Source organism: Cottoperca gobio, chromosome 14, assembly GCF_900634415.1.
Source record: "Cottoperca gobio chromosome 14, fCotGob3.1, whole genome shotgun sequence".
NCBI lineage: Eukaryota > Metazoa > Chordata > Actinopteri > Perciformes > Bovichtidae > Cottoperca > Cottoperca gobio.
In genome coordinates this window covers 10,636,859-10,658,064 of record NC_041368.1, presented here as the reverse complement: position 1 = coordinate 10,658,064, position 21,206 = coordinate 10,636,859, and the positions used below count along the sequence as shown (strand labels likewise).

Sequence of the window (21,206 nt, the reverse complement as noted above, 5' to 3'; positions counted from 1 at the left end):
ATCTGCTTTCTAAAAGCAAATTAAAAAGCAGCCTAACATCTTGATGCAGGCGTTAACTGGACTGTTGGCTCCAAAAGGAAAGAGATTCATGGCAAACATACATACATCTATGTAAAGGAATACAAAAACAAAATCATGTTCTCAAAAGAAATATTTACTACATTTTCAAGGAACAACTTCAATAAAGTACAATATAAACACATTTTAATTTAAAAACTCTGGTCATTGACATTACTAGCAACATTTTACCTCGGTGTACTGTTCTGGAGTGAAGTCCACATATTAATGCTCAGCGTGGTTTGTATTTGTCACTGTAACTCCTTTCTCATAACCCGTTTTAAAAATTAAAATAAACCAAACTTATGTGTAGAAAAATGTAACCGAGAACATGAAAAATAGTCCTCTGGTTAAAACACATTAGGAGGCGTTTTCGTTTTGTATTTTTTAACCACTCAAAAGTTATTATAAAACTATGCACAGAGAAACATTAGCAGTCAACCAAATCCTATGACACTACATGCATTTGGTTGAGTGCAAATCATAAACTATATCATTTTCCTTGATATTTAATTTTTGTTTTATAGTTCTCACTTTATGGCACAAACTAAACTTTTCAAGACGTTCCAAGTGAGATATCGCTTTACAAAGTAAAACTGCTGCGTGGAAAGACATTTTGATTTCCCTCTGAAGCTGACATTTAATCCTTTTTGAGGAGCGAGATCCTGATTTAACACCTGAAATGTTGCATCATGATTGAAACATTTGAAAAGACTCTGTCAAAAAGAAAAACGTCAACATATGAAGGTCCTGATGTTGGTAACCAGCAATGCACCTCAACACCGCTTTGACAATTGAGAACATCCATGAGAGTGAAAACTATGATTTCTAATAACACCCACAAATTAATACCACTCTTAAAATGCAAGCATACTTAATCTCCAACAATTCAAATGAAACTCAATGACGTCAATCATTATTCAGTTAAAACACTCAGTCAAAGCGTCAACAAAAGAGAGAGGAGAAAGTCCTCTATATTCACATATTACTCCTCAAAGACAAAGTTAAATACAAACTAAAATCTAATACTAAATGTAAAGAGAAACTCGTGTTTCACTTTGTGTGAACAGAAAAGCTGGTGTTCACGTTGTGATAAACAGTGCAGGTCAGTTCAGTGGCTTTTAGAGTTACTCCTTCCGCGAGTCGGCGTCCTCCTTCATCTTCTGCTCCTGCATGTTTCTCCGAGTGGAGCCTACATGAAACAAATCATCCATGTGTTAGAGGAACATAGATCTGCAAGCCAGTAAGGATACATGGAGACGGATATTTGGGAATATCAAAAGGTAAAAACGCAACTTAATATATAACCAAGTTTGCACTTACTCATCTCTGCAAGCTTCTGTATCAGTGTAGAATCTCCTCCAGATTTGCTGTAAGTGAAAATATATAAAGTGAGCCTCATTGAAATATTTTTATGTATATCGTGACAAATACTATGTTACACCATTTGTGACCAACCTGCCATCAGCTTCATCTTGCCCGTCCACATCGAAGCGTAGCCTCTTCAGGGGCTTTGGAGTGGAGCCGAGATCCAGAGTCCTCTTAAAGGAGCGATCGCTGCTGTTGACCATCTGGTTGATCTTCTGGAACCGATTGGACACCTGCAAACGAAAACAAAACAGAAACAACAGTTAGTGAGGGAATTTGTTTTAAACCAATTGCAGATTATCTTTTAATAAGCGAACAAAATAAGATCGTACCCCGAAAGATTCACCGATTGAAACCAGCATTCTGTAAAGGCAAAAAACACAAATGAGAAAAATCCACACAATGTAAAGGATCATTCTACCCCCCCCCCCCCGCACCGCAGTGTTTGATGCAATACAAAAAAAAACTATCGTATTTAGTATACAGAAAATGTATTTGTGTTTTCTTTCCTCATAAAAAACAACAGTAGCATTATGTAAACAAACGGGCCATTAAAGGGTTAATTTTCTAACAACGATTATTTGGTAGTGATGACCAGGACCGAATGGTTTAACCAGTGATACTGGAAAATAATATAAATATATAGTTTCATGGCAGTTTTTTCACATAGACATTTTAGTCCTGTAAAGACATTACGCTGTCCATAAGAGAACAACAATCTGCCATGAACATGCAGAACTCACCTGGAGCGAGGAGTCATGATCCCCGGGGACATGCGTGGGTTCTTCAGAGGGGAGATGTACACGTTGTTGCTGCCAGGCACACGTAGAGGAGAATTGGGGAACTTGTAGGGGCTGCATGGTATTTGTGGGATTGGAGAGAGTGTGGGTGGCTACAAAAACAAAACAGCAACAATAAGAGGGTATAGTAGCCGTGCACATTTATCAGATTGTGCATGTATGCATGTAAACTGTAGAGCCAACGTGGGGAGGGGTCTCGTCTCACCCTGGTTGACGCATACTGCAGGATGTTGGTTTTCAGTTTCTGCATGAACACTTGGTTGTAGAAGACAATGATGGAGTCATAGTGGCTCTCAGTGATCAACACATGTTTAAAGGTCTGCAACAAAAAGTGTGACACAAAGAAATGTTCAAAACATTTCAACATGCAGCGTGATTACAACAGCAAACAGCTTGAAACTTGACAGATTTATTAGCATTAAAAGGCGTCACCTCCTGGTTGGTGTTGGGCATGTTCTTGTACGCTGTGACGATGGTCTTGAAGCGCAGATCAACACTCTTCACTTTACATATGGCATACATGGCTGACATCATCAACTACAAGAAAGAACAATGATAAACAGTTTGAGATTAAAAACAGAACCAGAAAACATGATGAAAGAGATGAAGCGAGAGAAAGAGACTGAGACAAAGTGCGTAAAGAAAAACACAAAGCGTAAGATGATAAGAGTGAATATGACAGATGGACGGACAGCGTCAGCTTTACCTGGTCGAGGTGACGGTCTCTCATCAGCTCGTGCTCGTGCTGCAGAGTGTGCTGGAACAGAGTCCATATGATGGGCTCCAGTTCAGGGTGGGAGGACAGCAGGTAGGAGCAGAGTATCTTCAGCCTCGTGTAAGCCAGGCGGTACACTGCAGAGAGAATTATATTAGAACAGAATAAATATTAGTTGTCATTGTTTAATACCTTCTTCAAGCTTATACAAAAGTACATGTACAACACACAACACAAGGACAGCCGGCTGAGCAGTACGTTAATGTAACGTGTAGAGGGGGGGGGGGGGGGGGGGAGAGAGACAGTGTCAGTGGGGGTCTCTGGCCTTGTTGATATATAAGAATATAAGATATATATATATATATATATATATATATATATATATATATATATATAAGAAACTGTTCATATGGCGTGAGGTTTTGGTCCTGATGGACCGCAGCCTCCTGCCGGATGGTAGTGACTCAAAAAGTCTGTGTCCAGGGTGGGAGGGGTCTGCTGCAATCTTACCTTGCACGCGTCTGGTTCCTGGAGGCGTGCAGGTCCTGGAGGGATGGCAGATTGCAGCTGATCACCTTCTCCACAGAGAGAATGACACGCTGCAGTGTCAACAGGGGAGTCACACGGGGTTATTGGGGCAGGTTTAACCGGGGCTCTTCCTGAAGTCCACCATCATCTCCACTGGCTTTAGAGCGTTGAGCTCCAAGTAGTTCACACTGCACCAGGTCACCAGTCGGTCAATCTCCCACCTGTAGGCCGACTCATCCCCGCAAGAGATGAGTCCGATGAGGGTGGTGTCGTCCGGGAACTTCAGGAGCTTGACGGACCGGTGACTGGAGGTGCAGCTGTTGGTGTACAGGGAGAAGAGCAGAGGAGAAAGAACGCAGCCTTGGGGGGGATCCAGTGCTGATGGTCAGAGACATGTTTCTCCAGCTTCATGTGCTGTCTCCTGTCAGACAGGAAGTCTGTGATCCCCCTGCAGGTGGAGTCAGGCACACTCAGCTGGGAGAGCTGGTCATGTAGCAGAGCTGGGATGATGGTGTTGAAGGCAGAGCTGAAGTCCACAAACAGGATCCTGGTGTAGGTTCCTGCGGAGTCCAGGTGCTGGAGAATGAAGTGGAGGGCCATGTTGACAGTATCGTCTATGGACCTGTTGGCTCTGTAGGCGAACTGCAGGGGGTCCAGGAGTGGGTCTGTGATGGTTTTGAGGTGGGACAGGACAGGGGGAAGTGAGGTGGGGGGTAGTGGAGAGGCTAATGCCTCTGATGAGGTGGGGGGGATGGTGTCAGGTCTGTCCCATTGTCTTTCAAAGCAACAGTAGAACTCATTCAGTTTATCGCAAATCACTCATGGAGTGGGGGGCTCTAGGCTTATGGTTGGTGATCTGCCTTAGCCCTCTCCAGACAGTAGCAGAGTCATTGGCTGAGAACTGCTGTTGTAATTTCTCAGAGTACTGTCAGTTCAGCTTCTCTCACCGCCTTGCTGATACGTTGTTTTAATAAGTTTTAAAAATGTGCCTTTTGGCTAACACTGTTAAATTTACAGTGATAATGTCTCAGAGCATAATTAAATAAAGCATGTGAACGACAACTTACATTTTTTATAGAAAAGGCTGAGCGAGTTGGACTTCGGGAGCCGTGGAGTCTGGCCAGCGGGCTGGGTCGGAGGCTGAGAGTAAGCTTGAGAGCTGGGCGTGGCCGGGGAGTCAGGGGGCAACACACGAGAGCCCGGACGTATAGGGGACAGGTATCTGTAAGAACAACAGAGAAACCCATTGGACCCCATCAGTTACACAATCAACATTAAGGTGAACAAACATTTACATTAAAACTTCACCACAAATCACAGATAATTAGACTTTAAGATGAGTTAGAATAACCGGTTCAAAGCTACAGAAAGGAAAGTTTGTCAGTCCTCAGTCATGGAATTTAACAGATATCGTTTTTGTTTTTTAAAGTACTATGATGCAACTATGATTTCACACACGCTCTTCTACTTGTGACTCACGGTGGTTTCACCACAGCTCAAGGAGCTTTTTAAAGTCTAAGAGGTTCTCACAGCTGCTGCATACCAGCAACCTAAAGACAGACACATAGATGATGTCGGACTCACAGGTCAGCTGCGGTGTGGTTGTGCTGCAGTGGTTGGCTGAAACTGGCTGGGGTCTCCACCTGCTCTGCTGCACCGCCCTCATGCTCCTGTGTCAGCAGCTCAAACAGCGGGGAGTTCTGCGGCGACACAAACACACAATCACATAGGAGAGAAAAGAAGATAGAGATATAGAGAGATGAGAGAGAGAGAAAAAGGCAAATGAGATAGAGAGAAGAGAGAGGTAGAGAGAGAATAGAGATAAAAGAAAGAAGACAGAAGAAAGAAAGAAAGAGAGAGAGAAGAGAGAGAGATAAAAAGAAATAAAGAAATAAATAATAAAGTAATACGAGAGAGATAGAGATAGAAAGAAAGAAAGAAAGGAAGGATAAGATAGTACATAGAAGAGAGTAAATAGAAATATATAATATTATAATATATACTAGATATACATATAATATATATACATATACATTATATATATATATATATATATAGATATTATATATATAATATATAGATATATATATATATATATATATATTATATATATATATATATATATTATATATATATATATATACACACACATATATATATATATATATATATATATATATATATATATATATATATATATATATATATATATATATATATATATATATATACATATACATATACACACACACACACATCTATCATGTAGATAATTACTACACACTTAACTGGAATTCAATTCAAGAAATAAAATCTAGACAAAAGTTTTCCCACCTCTGTCACGGCTAGAAGAAAGTAATCCAAAGCTATCTTCTACTAATGCTAATTATGCTTTTACTAACACTTGAGCACTAAAACAGTACATCAAAGCTTTGCAAATATAAAAACTGACTTCTGAGTGTGTTTGCTGCTCTGAATTGTGACTGCTGTCTTTTTATTAGATAATGTAACGTCTGCAGTCATTTTGACATGAAGAAAGTTGCGTGCAGCAAAGTATCAGTGCGATAATTATAACTAAAGGCTGCTGATACATCTGTTCCTCATTTTATGTTGACTGAAGGACACTCCATATAGCATCCTATCGGATTTGAATGATAATCACGAAAATCCCCCTTTATTAAATATTACCCTCTAAATAAACCTACACACACGTGATTATCCTCAACACTAGTCAAACAACATTTAACTGCAGACTAAAAGACATGCAGACCAGTGGGGTTCAAGAATATCAGCATGCACACACAAAGACAAAAATCTGTGCTAAGATCACACAGGGAAATGAGTTTTACACAGTGGCTGCAGGTAGAGACCTGCGTTAGCACATTCTTCTTGCCATACATGCCACGCCCGGCTGACGCCACCCACTCATTTCAAAAGCATACTTGATATTTAACTGCTTTGACAGCATTATGTGATGTGTAATGTATTCCAGCATTGCAATGTTTATTTAGGGATAGAAAAAGTCCTGTTTGTTTACTGTGGGTACATGTTTAACATGTCTAAAGATACGAGAGGTTGATCTAAACACACCAAAAGCAGTCAAGAAGAAAATCAGAGAGCACACCAATTTGTGATAGAGTCGCATTATTCAAATAAGCAACAAACAAACAAAGCAGCAATGGGAGGACTTTTGACCCAGTGGAGACTCCTCCCATTGTGTTTCAACAATCCAGTGAGTTCTTTGTGTTGGAGCCTCACTTACAGCCTGATACAAGGTTCCTGATTTACGGTCAGGCAGGAGCAGAGTAAAACCTCTGGAGCAAAAGAGTAACAGATACCATGCATGCCCCACAGGGCTGCTTCAGGAACAGACTGCAAACAAAAAAGGGAAGAACCACTCGACTGTTCACAGAGTTGAGGAGAGGCACATGACTCTTCTCTCAAAGGGATTTCAATTTGGAACGATCGGAAAAGACTGAACACTTTCATATGAGGATTATTGGATGTGCAGGACATCTTTCACTTACAGAAAAAAAGGACGTTGGACACTAAAACAGGTATTTTGTAGAGTTGCTGTATACTTTGCAGTATTTCATAACAAAACCACACAAACTGAGCATTCTTCCTTATTCCAGGACGTTGTTGTTTTCAACCCAAATGCAATGTACATATTCCATGTCTGTTGCACATGGTTGGATTAACAAGCTGGAGATTTATGACTGACACAAGTACACGATTGAGGAAAACCTTTTTAAATCAGTAAATGTTACAATCTGGTTTAAAAATGAATAACAGCACCGCACAAATTCAAAATGCCATGGGTTGCAACAAGAGTGACGACTTCAAGTACCCTCTGTATAGCTCGGTTTTCAGCGTGGTGTTTGTAATTGGACTTTTATTCAACATGGTGGCCATCTACATATTTGGCTGTACACTGAAGCTGCGGAACGAGACCACGACATACATGATAAACCTTGTAGTTTCAGACTCTCTCTTCGTCCTGAGCCTGCCTTTTCGTATCGTTTACTTCATTAAACGAGATTGGCTGTTTGGAAGTGTGCTCTGCAAGATCTCTGTGGCCCTGTTCTACACCAACATGTACGGCAGCATCCTCTTCCTCACCTGCATCAGTGTTGACCGCTTCCTGGCCATCGTGCACCCATTCCGCTCCCAAGCAATTCGTACTAGGAGGAATGCTAAACTGGCCTGCTGTACAGTGTGGGTGTTGGTTCTGTCTGGAAGTGTACCCACTGGGTTCCTTTTGGACACCACTTCACCCAAAAATGCCAACTCCTCCTCCAACTTCTGCTTTGAAAACTACTCCAAAATGCAGTGGAAGGCTGAGCTGTCCAAGGTGGTGGTGTTAATTGAGACTGTGGGCTTCATCATCCCACTGATGCTCAATGTCTTCTGCTCGATGATGGTGCTACGGACACTGAGGAAACCCCAAACCATCAGTCGCGGAGGGAGCCTCAACAAGACAAAAGTCTTGAGGATGATCATCGTGCATCTTCTCATCTTCTGCTTCTGTTTCATTCCCTACAATTTTAATCTCATTTTCTACGCCTTGGTCCGCTCCAATGTCCTACAGGGATGCTACGCAGAATATATAGTCAGAACCATCTACCCCATTGCTCTGTGCATAGCAGTGACCAACTGCTGTTTTGATCCAGTCATTTACTATTTCACTTCAGAGACCATTCAGAGCTCCATCAAACGCAAGTCCACAATATGGAACAACGGTGCCAAGCTATTCGACAGACTATACATGGACAGCTCACAAAGCAGTCCAAATACAACACCTAAAAGCCTGACCCTGCGGACTCTGAGATCCAAACCGTTTGACAATGAGTCTACAGTCTGATGGCAACTCTATTATGGGACATAATCAATAATTCAGTCATTGGTGGTGATTTCAATCGGAGGATGTAGGTGGAAGCAGAGTGACCTTTAAGATCATAACACATAAACACAGTGGTTACTAAGGAGTCACTCTCTCAACAGGACTGCACAGACTTTAGACTGGGAGTCAGGACACTGATCCCTGTTAAGTCAATAGAAGAGTGGAACAAGTTAAAGAGGAAGAGGAAGTGTGTTGCAGCATAAAGACCCTTTATCAGGCTGCCAATTCACAACACACAAGTTAGAAAACAAATGTGTATTAGTGGCGATGACAGGTGTATGTATAAACCATAGTCATGTGCATGGTGCTGAAAATAAGTGTTAGCTTTTGCACATAAGACATTGTAATTGTAGTCTTATTCCTCTCCGTTAGGACAATTCTGCTTTGGTAATACTGCTGAACCAGTATTACAACTCTTTTCTATGTACTGTGCCGTTTTTTTTAAGTATTTGTGGCCTCATTACGGCTTTCAAGCACTTTATAGAGCATCATGTTCTATAACAGCTTGTTATCTCTTACACTGAAAGCAAATAAAAGAGTCATTAATTTAAAACGGTTTGGAGTGGGGTGTTGTCATATATTCGACTTAAGCAGGGTTGTTCATTTGCAACTCTTTGGGTGCTACCAAATAATTTGTTTAGACTAATTAGTCATACAAGTACTAGCAACACAGCTACAGGAACTGTGCACTATGAATGCAAAATGACTCAATACGTTTTAAAATGTAGATTACAGGTGTGGTCAACATTTAACAGATGCACATTGAACCTGCCAGCAATGCACTAACACTGCCAATAGCCTTATCTAAATAAGTGGCAATTTCTGTAGTAAATGTTGGGATGCTAAAAGTTTTTTGAAGAAATTCAGACAAATTTAGCAAGTTTGATGAGAAATATTCAAAAAGATCTAAGCCACACTGGCTACATGTGGATTTGCTATGGACTAATAGGTAAGGTGAAGACAGCTGTGTACATAATGCTGCAAGTCATTCTTGTAAAAGCTGCGTGCTGCAACACCGAGCACTTCATGTTGTTGAGCGGCTTAGCCTGAGGGTCTGCAGTGACAGGGGCAGACTCATCACTATCACTGCACTGGATTGTGTAACCTAAGTAGGCGAGCAACAACATGCCTCTTCAGGGAGAAGTATGTTTAAAAAAAAAAAAAATAGAGCACAGTGGTGGTTGCTGCAATCCTGAGACAAATCCGATAAATACTTCAGAATGCTGACTCCAAACTCGCATCTTGGAGAAAATTAGTGGTTTCTAAAGTCTTATTTTGCCATGTCTGGGCTCCTTACACGACATTATGTAATACAAACCGGTTTACAATCAAGATGCAGCTAGAATTTCTATATTTCTTGATTGAATCAAACATTAAAAAACACATCTAATTTCCATTTGTAATGATTATCATTAAATGAAGGTAAAATATTTCTTTTTATGAGTACAGGAGAATAAATCCTAACCAGTTATTTCTTCATTCTACCTGCTGTGTGTTCTCCCTATGTTATTTATATTTCCATCAAATTCAAATGTGTCTCACAAGGGCCTAGCAGTGTAAAGCTAATGCAGAATATGTTCCATATCAGGCTAATATTCTCCAAATTAAGATTATTCAAACGGAGGCAAAACTTGCTTTAAATACATCCAACTAACATTTTGACACAACATACAAGAGTCAAAATAATTGTCCTGAAGGTTTTGAATTCATTTTTGACTAATTAAGAAACACATTGCAGCAAAATGCTCGTCTCTTGGACCGAGGACTGAGATCTACACACTGACTTATTGTCTGACACACAAGATATACTATCCGTATAGTTAATGATCAACTCCAATCACTTGTGTGGGTTTTTAACAAGCAGCCATAAACATGACTTCCACCATGACGGGAATGAAACAATATGAGCTTAATTGAAAGGCTGATCACAAAATGAGTTAAATGAGAGAACGGGTTGGTTAAAACCAGACAACGAGTCTCTCGTAAAGCCAACCTAGTGATCAGTACTCTTACATTTCATTAAATATTTTGACTAAATGAGCTAAAAATTTGGCACAAGGCATGTGCAGAGGAGAGGAGAGAGGGGGGAGGTGAGGGGAGAGGGGGGGCCCTGACCTGTGTGTAGGCGTGAACGCCTCCAATCAGTAGCATGTGCACCGTTACAGCATCCTAACAAATGATCCTGCTGCTGAACACCAGCTGTGTGGAAGAATCACTTCATCACACCGACACCCAGATGAGATCCTGATACTGGTGAGTGATGACGTTTTCTCTTTCAATATTCTTCTCGGTTGTACCAATTGTGCTCAATCTTTACATGCACATCATATTAATAGATTAAGATATGTAATTTTTACAAAATGAAGACAGCAATTAACTGAATTAACTGATTACGGTTTAGTGGAAACATAACATTTTAGGGTGCACAAAGATTATCTGATGACAAAGAGAAGGATTTTATTTTTTGGTATGCGATGCTTTACGGTTAAAAAAACAAATTATGGCAAAAATAATGAATCTAATGAGTTTAGATCAAGAGTAACAAAACCTGTTTTGCAATTCTTAAAGATCACACCAAGAACAAGTCATCAGTTCATCAGACAAATAGTGTGATCACTGAATTATACAGGAGCTGTTTTGAGATCAAAGCAGACAGCATTAAGTCCGAAATCAGAAAACAAATCATTTTACTGAGAATAACATTTAAAAAAGTTAACGGAGTGAAAAAAGTTGACAGAAAGTAATGATCAATGTGCTTGTATTCAAAATAGTCCCACAATTGTATTATTGAAATTGATGTTCAAAGGCAAAGTATCATAATAACATTATTGTTAAGTGTGAACTCTCTTGTAATTCCTCCGACAGTCGTATTGTTTCAACTCAATTATAATTGTGTGGCTGTGTGTGGAGTAGTTTAAAAACTCCAATTATTGATCACAAAAAGAGGAAAGTTATGTGGTAAAGGTAGTAAATTATAGAGGAAAAGGTCCAAAATAAATCGTGATGATATTGTATACCAAAAAGAAGGAGATAAAGCATTAATAAAAATCTCCCTTATAATGTCTAAAATATTCTTAACTGTATATTTGCTAACACACTACAGCTTTAAAATGACAATCAGGTTAAATGAACACCGTCCAGACATGTTCAACAAAAGGTTGAGCTTCATTAATGGTGATTTTACTGCAGGGCAACAGTTTTACACTGAGGTGGATCTTTTTCCCTACTCTGCATGTAATGAAACCAAATGTTTGCTTGTTTTATGAGAGCAGGAAGTTGCAGTTAAAACTTTATTGACGGATTGACTGTTGTCTTGCACATCAAATATATATGCGTTAGCTGTAGACGTGTATTCATGTCACCTCAGCAAATTTACATTCCATAAAGACAGCTGATATTTTGAGCTTATTAAGTTTTTACTTGCCACAGGTTTGACTCCAGCCACTGAACCTGTTCTTTCCTCTCATCCTACGTTCACTCAACAAACCTCATTTCCTCCAGATATAAGAGCGACACAGTGACTTTAAGTGCTGGAGCAGTAAATCATTTTGGGACATGGAGCTGTGGAATATGACTGATGTGCCAGCCAAGCCATTGTCACCTCTGTCTAACTGCACTGTGGACACCAGCTACCGCTTCACCTTCTATCAAGTGTCCTACAGTATCATCTTCCTGCTGGGTTTGACCACCAACTGCCTGGCTCTGCGCAGACTGTGTCTATCTTCCTGCACCATGAACAGCACAGCCATTTACATGATCAGCCTGTCAGCTGCCGACTTGTTTTTTGTAATCTCTCTGCCCCTGAGAATCTACTACTACCACCAAAAGGCCAGAGCTTTGTCCTCCAAGACGGGATACCCGTCCAGTTGGACTCCCAGTGCGGCATACTGCCACCTCACTTTCACGCTGAAATACATCAGCCTGTATGGGGGCATCTTCTTTCTGGTGTGCATTGCTGTGGACCGTTACTTTGCTGTAGTGCACCCGCTGGCCTCAACAGTCCGCAGGCTTCGTGTTGCACAGTTGGTAAGTGGGGGGATCTGGTGCCTGGTGCTGGGGCTTAGTGCGGGTCTGCCTCTGCTGCGCTCTGCAGCTGCTCGCCAACACCAGCCCTGTCAGCTGGACCCGTCCTCGCAACGCCACCGCACCATCATCCTGGTATCTCTTGGTTTTGTCCTTGGGTCATTCCTGCTGCCCGCTCTGCTACTTCTCTGCAGCTACTGCAGAGTCCTGAGTGTGCTTCGCCATCCGAGACACCGCTCCCGCAGCCAGCGTCGCAGCCGTCAGCACACTCTCACGATTATTTACTGGGTGCTCGGCATTTTCCTGCTGTGCTTCGTGCCCTATCACATCAACCTCCTGGGATACACCCTCACACATGTGGGGCTGCTGCCCCATTGTGGCCTGGCCAAGGTGACCAAGGCTGTGCACCCTGTAGTGCTATCGCTAGCAAGCTCCAACTGCTGCCTCAACCCGCTTATCTACTATTTCTCCAGCAGCCTGGTGCACAGGGAGGCGCCTGGTGGTGGAGGCAGTGGCAGCCACTGACATGGATCATTTTTTAAAAATCATTATCTTAAGATTCATACAATTGACCTTTGTCTATCTTTGTCTATCTTTGTCTATCTTTGTCCGTCTTTGTGTATACAGCATCCTGTGCTGAAGATAACGCTGCATGTGATAAATACTTAGTCTGTATTGTCGGCAGGAACGCCAGACAGGTTTTGTGTTCTGTTCTCTTTAGTGCCATGCTAAGAAGCACATTGTCAGCTTAGTTATTATGTTCAGTATACTTTGTCGGTACAACTTCAAATGTGTGTTTGTGACATATTGGTATGCAATGACATTCATATGTAGTGAATATGGAAGTTGTGTGGAACCTGCCTCATTTAAAAAACATGCTGATCAAACGTTATGGAGTAGTTTATATGTTGATCTTAAATATTCTTTTAAATATTATTCTTGAACTGTAATAATAACAGTTAACCAAGTTAAATTCTGATCTTTTTTTCTTGTCATGGTCCAATAAATACTACATAAAGTGGTTATATTTACAGCGTCTGTGCTTCGTTATGTTGCGTATGCGTGAATCCCATCATGCTGTTACTAGGATACTGTCGTAGTGATGAGAGATAAAACTGACCGTCCTCCATGCAATCCTCTCCATGATGATGTTCTCGCAGGTCTCCAGATGTTTGACGATATCTTTGCTCAGAGTGGGCTCGGCCTTGATGAAACTCTCAATGACTTTGTAGAAGTCGAACGCAGCGAGGTTGACCACATCCAGTATCCAGGGGAAACACACGTTCGTTTCAACTGCGTCACCACAACCACCATGGTTGTACCCTCCGGTCCTAAAACTGCTCTCTAATCACAAGAAACAAACAACATTATTACAACGTGTTACTGATGACTAAGATGCAACACAGTTATGTCAGAATTAGTATGTGACTGCATGTTATGAACTTGTAAGAATATTACCTCCATAGGTTGCCATCACCACCTCCAAAGCACAGGCCAGCAGTGATGTGTGAAATGTGGAGTCATTCAGGAGTTTACTGGAATGGAAATCACATGACTTAGCTCAAGGCAAATAACTCTTCTTCACTTACAATTAGGACAAGAAGAAACATGCACGCACAAGTGAAGACACGCATCCGTTAACTTCATAATTGTGATTCATTCAAAACTGAAAAGCAAATACCTGAAATTTTGCACAGACAGTCGCTTCTCTTCCTGCAAAATGTGAAGGAAGACAACATGAATGAGTTTCAGACATGCCTGGAGTCTATAGTTCATGCGAGTCGCTTCCTATTGAAAGATTTTGTTTGCTTTATAAAAAGCATAGAAAGTGAAAAAACACTTCTGTAAAGATAATATTTATAATATGCATCTTAGATACATTTTCACAGGTAAAGCTGGGACCTACTACATTTGAAATAACCTGAACATTTAAAATAAAATAAAACATAAAAATACAAAACAATTGAAAAATAAATTGAAAAAAGTCAAGTACCGATTTGAGCATCGCCTCCATGACTTTGTAATAAAGTCTGACACCGAGTTTAAATCTCTGAAAGACAAAAGAAATATACAAGTCAGACATAAAATGATTTGAGCATAGCGAGTGTTGCCATTGTTGCTCATAATCTTCTTCAGTGTTAGTCCATACCTGCTGACCGAGTATGACACAGCGCAGGCCGACGGCCTGACCAAACCTTTGGCTGAACGCCTGTCCGAGTTTCTCCAAGCGCTGCAGCACATCCAGTGTCGGGTCCACTGTGCAATTCTGATCACAGGAAAGACAAAAACAGGTCAAATGAAGGTAGCAGGAGGCAGTTTTAAGGGACATTTTAATCAACACTTCTAGAGACTCACTTTGAAATATGTAGTCAGGTTAGTAGATGGCTGATCTCCACTGGAGGTGAGATCTCCCCTCAACTGCTGAATGGAGGTCATGGCAGCTCTGATGAGACAAAACAAAAATCAGACAGAACGACGGACATTAACTCAGAATAATTCACACAATTAAATAAAAAACTATAATCTACATACAGTGCAATAAATCCATTATTAAAACTACTGTTTAATCTTTACATTTCCACACCAACGGTGACAATTATGCAACACAAATAAATGATTTTGAATGATTTAACAAATGTTCCACACGGGGAGGGAGTCAGGGTAATAAAGATACGCTATATCTCTGTTAATCCTTATGAAAAAATGATGATGGGAAACAATGAACAGGTGAGCGCACCTGATTGGAGTCTGGGGAGGGATGAGAACGGTGTCTTCATCTGGCAGGTTCTTCTTTGGCGTTCTCTCCACCTGTGATCTGAAAACAGGAGCGGATTATTCAAACATTTTCCTATGAATTATTTTAGGAGATTAACCAGACTAACATAAAAACACTGAATGGTGAAAAAGAAGAAGAAATTACATCTCGACTTTCGGCGCAAGAACAGTCTCATCTCTGTCAAAAAACAGCCGCCCATCGATGTCTCTGCTCTTGAGGTAGTGCTCTTCATATTGTTGGTTGAGGTCATTTACCTGTGGTGAAAAACGTCAACATTACTCATAGTTAAGTGCCTCACGTCATACCATACATGCAAGGTTCTGCAGTGCATAACACAGAATAGAATCGAAGGGATGAAACCCTCTTTTTAATGGTCACACATGCAGAGCACACAGCACACAGTGACATTTGTTCTCTGCTTTTAACCCATCCTAGTACCAGGAGTCTACTACTAGGAGCAGTGGGCTGCTAATGTACAGCGCACGGGGAGCAAGGGGGATATCCGGTGCCTTGCTCAAGGGCACCACGGCAGGTCAGAAGGTGAACTGGGACCTCTCCAGCATACAGAGATTGAAGGGTTCTCTATTCAATTCTATATTTTTCACAATGTTGAGTTATTGCTGCATTGTACATGAGACATTTATTTTAGGAGCAGAAAATTATCACAACCTTGCCCTGCTGTATAAGAACAGTTCACTGTTGTAGAATGGCTAACTACTCCTTATGAGCTCTAACAATGCGTCAACTTTCATTAACTAAATGCATGTTTTAGATAAAGATCTTAATCTGAAAATCAATCTGCAATCAGAGAGATCCGTCGATGATACGGAAACAGACACTAGAAAATCTTCTGATGGTAGTTCTTTAAAACGGCCTGAAGACTTGTACAACGTCATTACACATGTGAAATCACAACAATAATTTGGCTGCAATCACAGTTGGTCACAAAGACGTAACTATAGCCTTTAGAGTTTTGTTAACATAAAGATAAAAGATAAACATCTCTCAAATAAGGCAAGGATCCAACTTGTCTGCAGACACATCTGTGCTGTAAAACAATCTGGCCAAAAGACTCACTCAAAATGTAATGACTTTTACAATTTACCTAGAACCCTCTTAGGGCAGAATTATAACATAAGAAGATTATTTACATAAAGACACTAACTAATGTGCGCCACCTGTCCGTTACCGGGGTAATTTAACAGTAAAATAAATATGTCTACTTATTCGGAGAAGTGTTTTAGTGTCAGCAAACAGTAGCATCCTGTCTCCCTTGTTTTCACACCTGCCTCTACAATATACAACCCTGAGACACAACAAAAGAATCCCAGGCTTGAGTACACATTTTCCTGACACCATGTATGTGAAACCAAACATGTATGAGCAGCAAAGAGGACAACCAACAGCTGTCGGACACTCAAACGTTCAGCACAGCGAGCGAGAAAAGATAACAAATGGAAACAGTAAGCAAAGAGAAGACAGAAACCAAACATTAGAGCAGGTTTTGCCCCCCTACCTGAGGAAAAACTGGAGATCTCGAAAGATCCAGTGAGTCCAGGAAAGCCGAGAAACTGGTCTGGTATACGTTCTTCACCTGCAAATAGAGTTTGTATAAAAAAGGGGCAAATGAGGCTAAATACAGGCAGAGCAGAGGGCAAAGAAATGTGCATGATGACTGTAAGAACGTTACAAAGAGGGGGGCTCAGACCTCTTCTGCGTTGCATTCATTCTCTATGCACAAGGTTTTGAGAAGCTGCAAATCCACCTCTGGCTCCGGAGGTCGGGTTTTGACTTTGCTCTGGTTTCTGCGAGATGTTCGTGTCGGAGGGCTCTGAACTTTGCCGATAGCCGATTCTGAGAGAAAAACATTTAAGGGTTTAGAATTCTCTTAGCCATAAACAATAAATCAAGTTGAGATTACTTACTTATTATCACTCTATATACTATACAGATATAAAACTATACAATTATACTATACGTACGCTTCTAAGCAAACAACTACTTGAAATCCAATTACGTCTACAGCAACAACAACAACAACAAAGCAGTCAACTTTACATCCTGGCTCCAGATCGTTTTTCCAGTTTAAAAATAAAAAAATAAATAATAATAATTTAACGTTACAATTTTTGGACTTTAAAGACCTGGTGATGATGAAATAAAGACAGAGGTTGACGTAAAGGACACTGAAGCTTACTGTAAAGAGGCTGTAGGAGGTCTAAAGGGCAGCGCTTGATGAACAACTCCAGCGTACAAAGCAGCATCTGGAAGGATATGACCAGGTCATCCTCCATCTGCAAGGCCCTTCCTGCAAACAGCAGAGAGGCAGCACATGAGAAGCAGCCTCAGAATACTACAGCTGCAGACTAGAAACAACAGAACTGTAACCGTGAGGAGAAACATTTTCCAATTAATTTGAGCTGTAGAGCTGAGCACCAAAGAGGAAGGAAGGATGGAAAGAAGAAGATGGAGCAACATGAAAACTATTCCATCATGTGTGTTAACAGCTTGATCCTACTTGTTTTTGTTGTTATTAATGTTTTAACCTACCTTTGGCCAAAAGAAACATTGTCCAGCAGCTCCGCATGGTCTCCCTCTCCCTGGGGAAAGAGACACTGAACCATTAATCATGAACCTGCGTCACATCTTTTTAGAGCTGCAACTATTAAATCGACTAATTGATTAGTCAATCGACTGAAAAATAATCCCCGCCTATTTTGATAATCGATTAATCGTTAAGGTAATTTTTAATGCAAAGATGGCAGAAAATGCCGTTTCTTAGCCTTTTAAATATGGAGATTTCCTGCTTTTCTCTGTTTTATATCATATTATACTGAAGACATCACATTGGACTTTAAGAAACTGGGATGGACATTTTTCACTATGGCCAAGGACCCCCTACTGTATGTATTGTATAGAAGAAGCTTGAAGAGGTACGTGCGACGGGGGGGTGCGTGGCACACATTTCTTTTAGTTCACCCCTCTCCTTTCCTCCACTCTGTCTCCGACTGTAGGTGTGTGTCGCCGCCCTTCACAAAGTACAGCGGAGGAGGGAATGTGAATGCGCAAAGCAAATTTTATTTAAAAAAAAAAAAGTGCTTTATCTACAAACTATTTCACGACCCCCCCTGCAGTACCTCCGCAGACACCCTGTTGAAGACCTATGATCTAGAAAATAATCAACGGATCACACTATAATAAAGAATAACCGTTATTTAAAGCCCAACATATTTCATAACAAGCACAAAACCATAAACATACAAAACAAGAAGTGAGAGAAGTAAGTTTAACTCATGTGGTAAAGACGTTTAACTTACTTGTCATCAGAAACCAAAGCAAAGATGTTCTTGCATGTTCTGAAAAACAAATGTTATTATCAGTTACAATTGTGCCCTAAACAGTTTGACATGAACCGAGCCGCTGTACTGATGTGTTCACTCACTTCTCAAAGCGCTGGTAGAGAGCCAGCGTCACGTCATACTTCTTCTCCAGTCGTGTCAGTGCTGAATTCACCTTGGTGCTTATGGTATCCAGGTTCACATCCAACTTCCTCACCAAATCCACAAATTGTTTGACACTACAAAAAAAAAAAGAATGAAGAGTGATCAAATAAAATTGCATAAAACTGAACATAAAATTAAGGATGAATTTGTAAAACCAAGCCACGGGTTCAGATTTCTGCACATTTAGCATTGCGTGCGTCTCAGGTTGGTCACAGCTTGTATTTTTCCCATTGTGCAAAAAGCCACCATGTGTTACCCTTTTACGGAACGTCTATTTAAATGACTGATATTACAAGCTTTAATGTGGAGGAGTATTTGCCAATAACATGTATGCAGAGTACTTACTTCAGACTGACTGCTTTCAGAACCTGAGTTAAGGTGAAACAGGAGACATCCATGTCTGTCCCCGACACAAACAGACAAGCCCCCCACACCTTTTTCTGATCGTCCTGAAATTAAATGAAAAAGAACAATGTTTACAACTTATGTAGAATGACACAGCATTATTTTAATCACTGACATCCTGGTGAGGAACGATACTATTGTCAGGAGGACTGAAACATAAATGCAATAGATATGTTAGAACAAAGCAATGTCACCCTGTATGTTATAATTGTATTTAATCAAAAACACTTTTTGTCCACTTTTGGCATTGACTGTTTGAATTTCCACTGACAGAGTTAGAAACAAAATTGAAAGAGCATTTGGACTGTGGACAAAATGTGATGTCTGTAACTGTATTCAGCTACTGCTTGAAAGGCATTTGAGGATCCTTTTCATCACTGACATGGAGAGGGTTTGGTTGTGAGGGCATGCTCATTTGTAAGGGTTACAGTCTGAAAAGTATTGTGGCCATTTATTCTGACCAAACAGTATAGTAAGGAAAATTATTATGTTGTTCTCTTATTGGCTATTTTTCCACCAGAGTAACACAATGTCCACCCATGCCCTTTCCTTTCCCTCAACAGGATCACAACATTACCACACTGTCACATAACTATATATAGATACATACAGCGATTTCCTCCAAGGAGTCTTCAACAGTTTTCGACAGCTTCCAGGCACGGTCACACACCAGGTCTGTCACATGAAGGCTCTTACACAGAGTCACATACTCAGCATCCTTGTCTCTGTGTCTAGAGGATGGAGAAAACACAAACACAGTTTCAGGACAACAAAACATGCTGCACTGATGAAAACAACCTCCCTGACGGATCCGTGTCAGACTCAGAGGTGTATTTGTATGTTGTAACAGCGTTACATCTCATTTATCTAAGTGACTGAACAGTAATAGTCTGTGTGTAGCGTTGAGAGACGTTAAAACTCACTATTAGCTCTAAATACGGGCCTGACTTAGTTTGAAGAAGCTAGCTAACCTGACGGTTAATCACAGTTAAGCTAGCTAGCAAGAGTAAAACACTAACAGCTAAACATTATGCCGTATATGCAGTGTAAACAAACTTTACGTAGTAAACAAATAATTGGCTGAGGCAAACATAACTTGACTTACTTTTTAACAGATAACTCTGGACTCTCTTTCTTGTCTGGAGAGACACTTTCAGCACTCTTCAGCTCCTTGCTCTGTGTCGTCCCAGAGTTGCGCTTTTTAGGTGGCATCTTAGTGTCCAGTTACCAAACAGGCAAATATAATAATAAAAAAACAAAACTATCTTTTGAAGGCAACAGATAACGTGCACTAAGTTTAAAGCCCACTGCACAAGTTCCGTGGCAACAATACAACAATACCGACAACCTGACTGGCTTCCTGAAACTGAGTTGAAATGTGTGTTCCTTTTGTGTCACGGAATTGCGCGGCGGTGTGCCGGTGCCGCCGGTGTCTTCAGTTTTAGACGCCCTCCACAGACAGTGTTCCCAAACCCTTGTATACTGACCGGCTCATTGAGTTTTTATAATCGTTTGTCTTTGTTTAAACCCAATACTTTAGATCCTAACATCAAATCACGTGTTTGTATCTTTAGATTTTTCTTAAGCTCTCTGTTATGTTAAATTAGACGCAGCGTGCTTTCACCAGGATCACGTGATACACCGAAAACGAACTAACCCAAACTCACTACATGAAAACGCGGGAAAATGTCCACGCAACATCCGCTCATTAGCATCTATCCCGCCATCCAGACGAGTCACAAAGGGTTTATCCACTGCCCAGTGCTGTAGATTGCCACATAGACTATAGTCATTTCTCTTTTTTTCTATTGTATAGACAGGTCCTGTGAACTTTTAGTAGGCGACCATGGCTTACAAATATTTGGGCAACCATTGCCCTCTTGTGGTAATATTCACGTATTGTTATTTTAAATCACTACAAGATTTGCAAACTCTTTGGGTCGTAGACGTTTAGAAAACAGCCTCTTTGTTGCCTACATTAAACTCCATTTTGAATGTCCTATTTGTCTCCTGGATGCTGTCTCACCAGCAGGCCACCATATAATCACCATTATTGTATCTTTTCAAAACAAATATTATATAGGGAATTCTGAAAGATCAGTTAAATAAAACTGACCTTGGCTTCATA

At 40.6% G+C, this 21,206-nt stretch overlaps 2 protein-coding genes across 2 annotated transcripts; one reads left to right on the top strand and one right to left on the bottom strand.

Moving 5' to 3' along the window:
- Nucleotides 1-133: 133 nt before the first annotated feature.
- On the bottom strand, nucleotides 134-20,703 carry rb1 (retinoblastoma 1). The gene is made up of 27 exons (XM_029448241.1): nucleotides 20,184-20,703; nucleotides 19,689-19,809; nucleotides 19,019-19,122; nucleotides 18,613-18,747; nucleotides 18,488-18,526; nucleotides 17,721-17,770; nucleotides 17,368-17,478; nucleotides 16,879-17,024; nucleotides 16,687-16,764; nucleotides 15,315-15,424; nucleotides 15,132-15,209; nucleotides 14,750-14,837; nucleotides 14,544-14,660; nucleotides 14,388-14,444; nucleotides 14,076-14,107; nucleotides 13,853-13,929; nucleotides 13,515-13,738; nucleotides 5,053-5,168; nucleotides 4,536-4,690; nucleotides 2,932-3,077; nucleotides 2,658-2,762; nucleotides 2,431-2,544; nucleotides 2,169-2,317; nucleotides 1,758-1,788; nucleotides 1,516-1,658; nucleotides 1,381-1,427; nucleotides 134-1,249 (listed from the first exon to the last, which is right to left on the bottom strand). Exons 1-27 carry the CDS (start codon nucleotides 20,288-20,290, stop codon nucleotides 1,185-1,187), a joined length of 2,745 nt encoding a protein of 914 aa, XP_029304101.1. The 5' UTR covers nucleotides 20,291-20,703; the 3' UTR covers nucleotides 134-1,184.
- Nucleotides 6,746-8,918, top strand: LOC115018959 (lysophosphatidic acid receptor 6-like). The gene has a single exon (XM_029448242.1). The coding sequence runs from the start codon at nucleotides 7,232-7,234 to the stop codon at nucleotides 8,330-8,332; it is 1,101 nt and encodes a 366-aa protein (XP_029304102.1). The 5' UTR covers nucleotides 6,746-7,231; the 3' UTR covers nucleotides 8,333-8,918.
- Nucleotides 20,704-21,206: the final 503 nt, after the last annotated feature.

What these genes read in the sequence shown, in the direction of transcription:
- LOC115018959 (XM_029448242.1), top strand. Translation starts at nt 7,232, where the DNA reads ATGTTACAATCTGGTTTAAAAATGAATAACAGCACCGCACAAATTCAA.
- rb1 (XM_029448241.1), bottom strand. Translation starts at nt 20,290, where the DNA reads ATGCCACCTAAAAAGCGCAACTCTGGGACGACACAGAGCAAGGAGCTG. An exon ending in ACTCCTTGGAGGAAATCGCT is followed by an intron (nt 19,123 to 19,688) that starts GTATGTATCTAT and finishes ATTTAATTTCAG; the next exon opens with GACGATCAGAAAAAGGTGTG. An exon ending in GATCTCCAGTTTTTCCTCAG is followed by an intron (nt 15,425 to 16,686) that starts GTAGGGGGGCAA and finishes TTTTCACCACAG; the next exon opens with GTAAATGACCTCAACCAACA.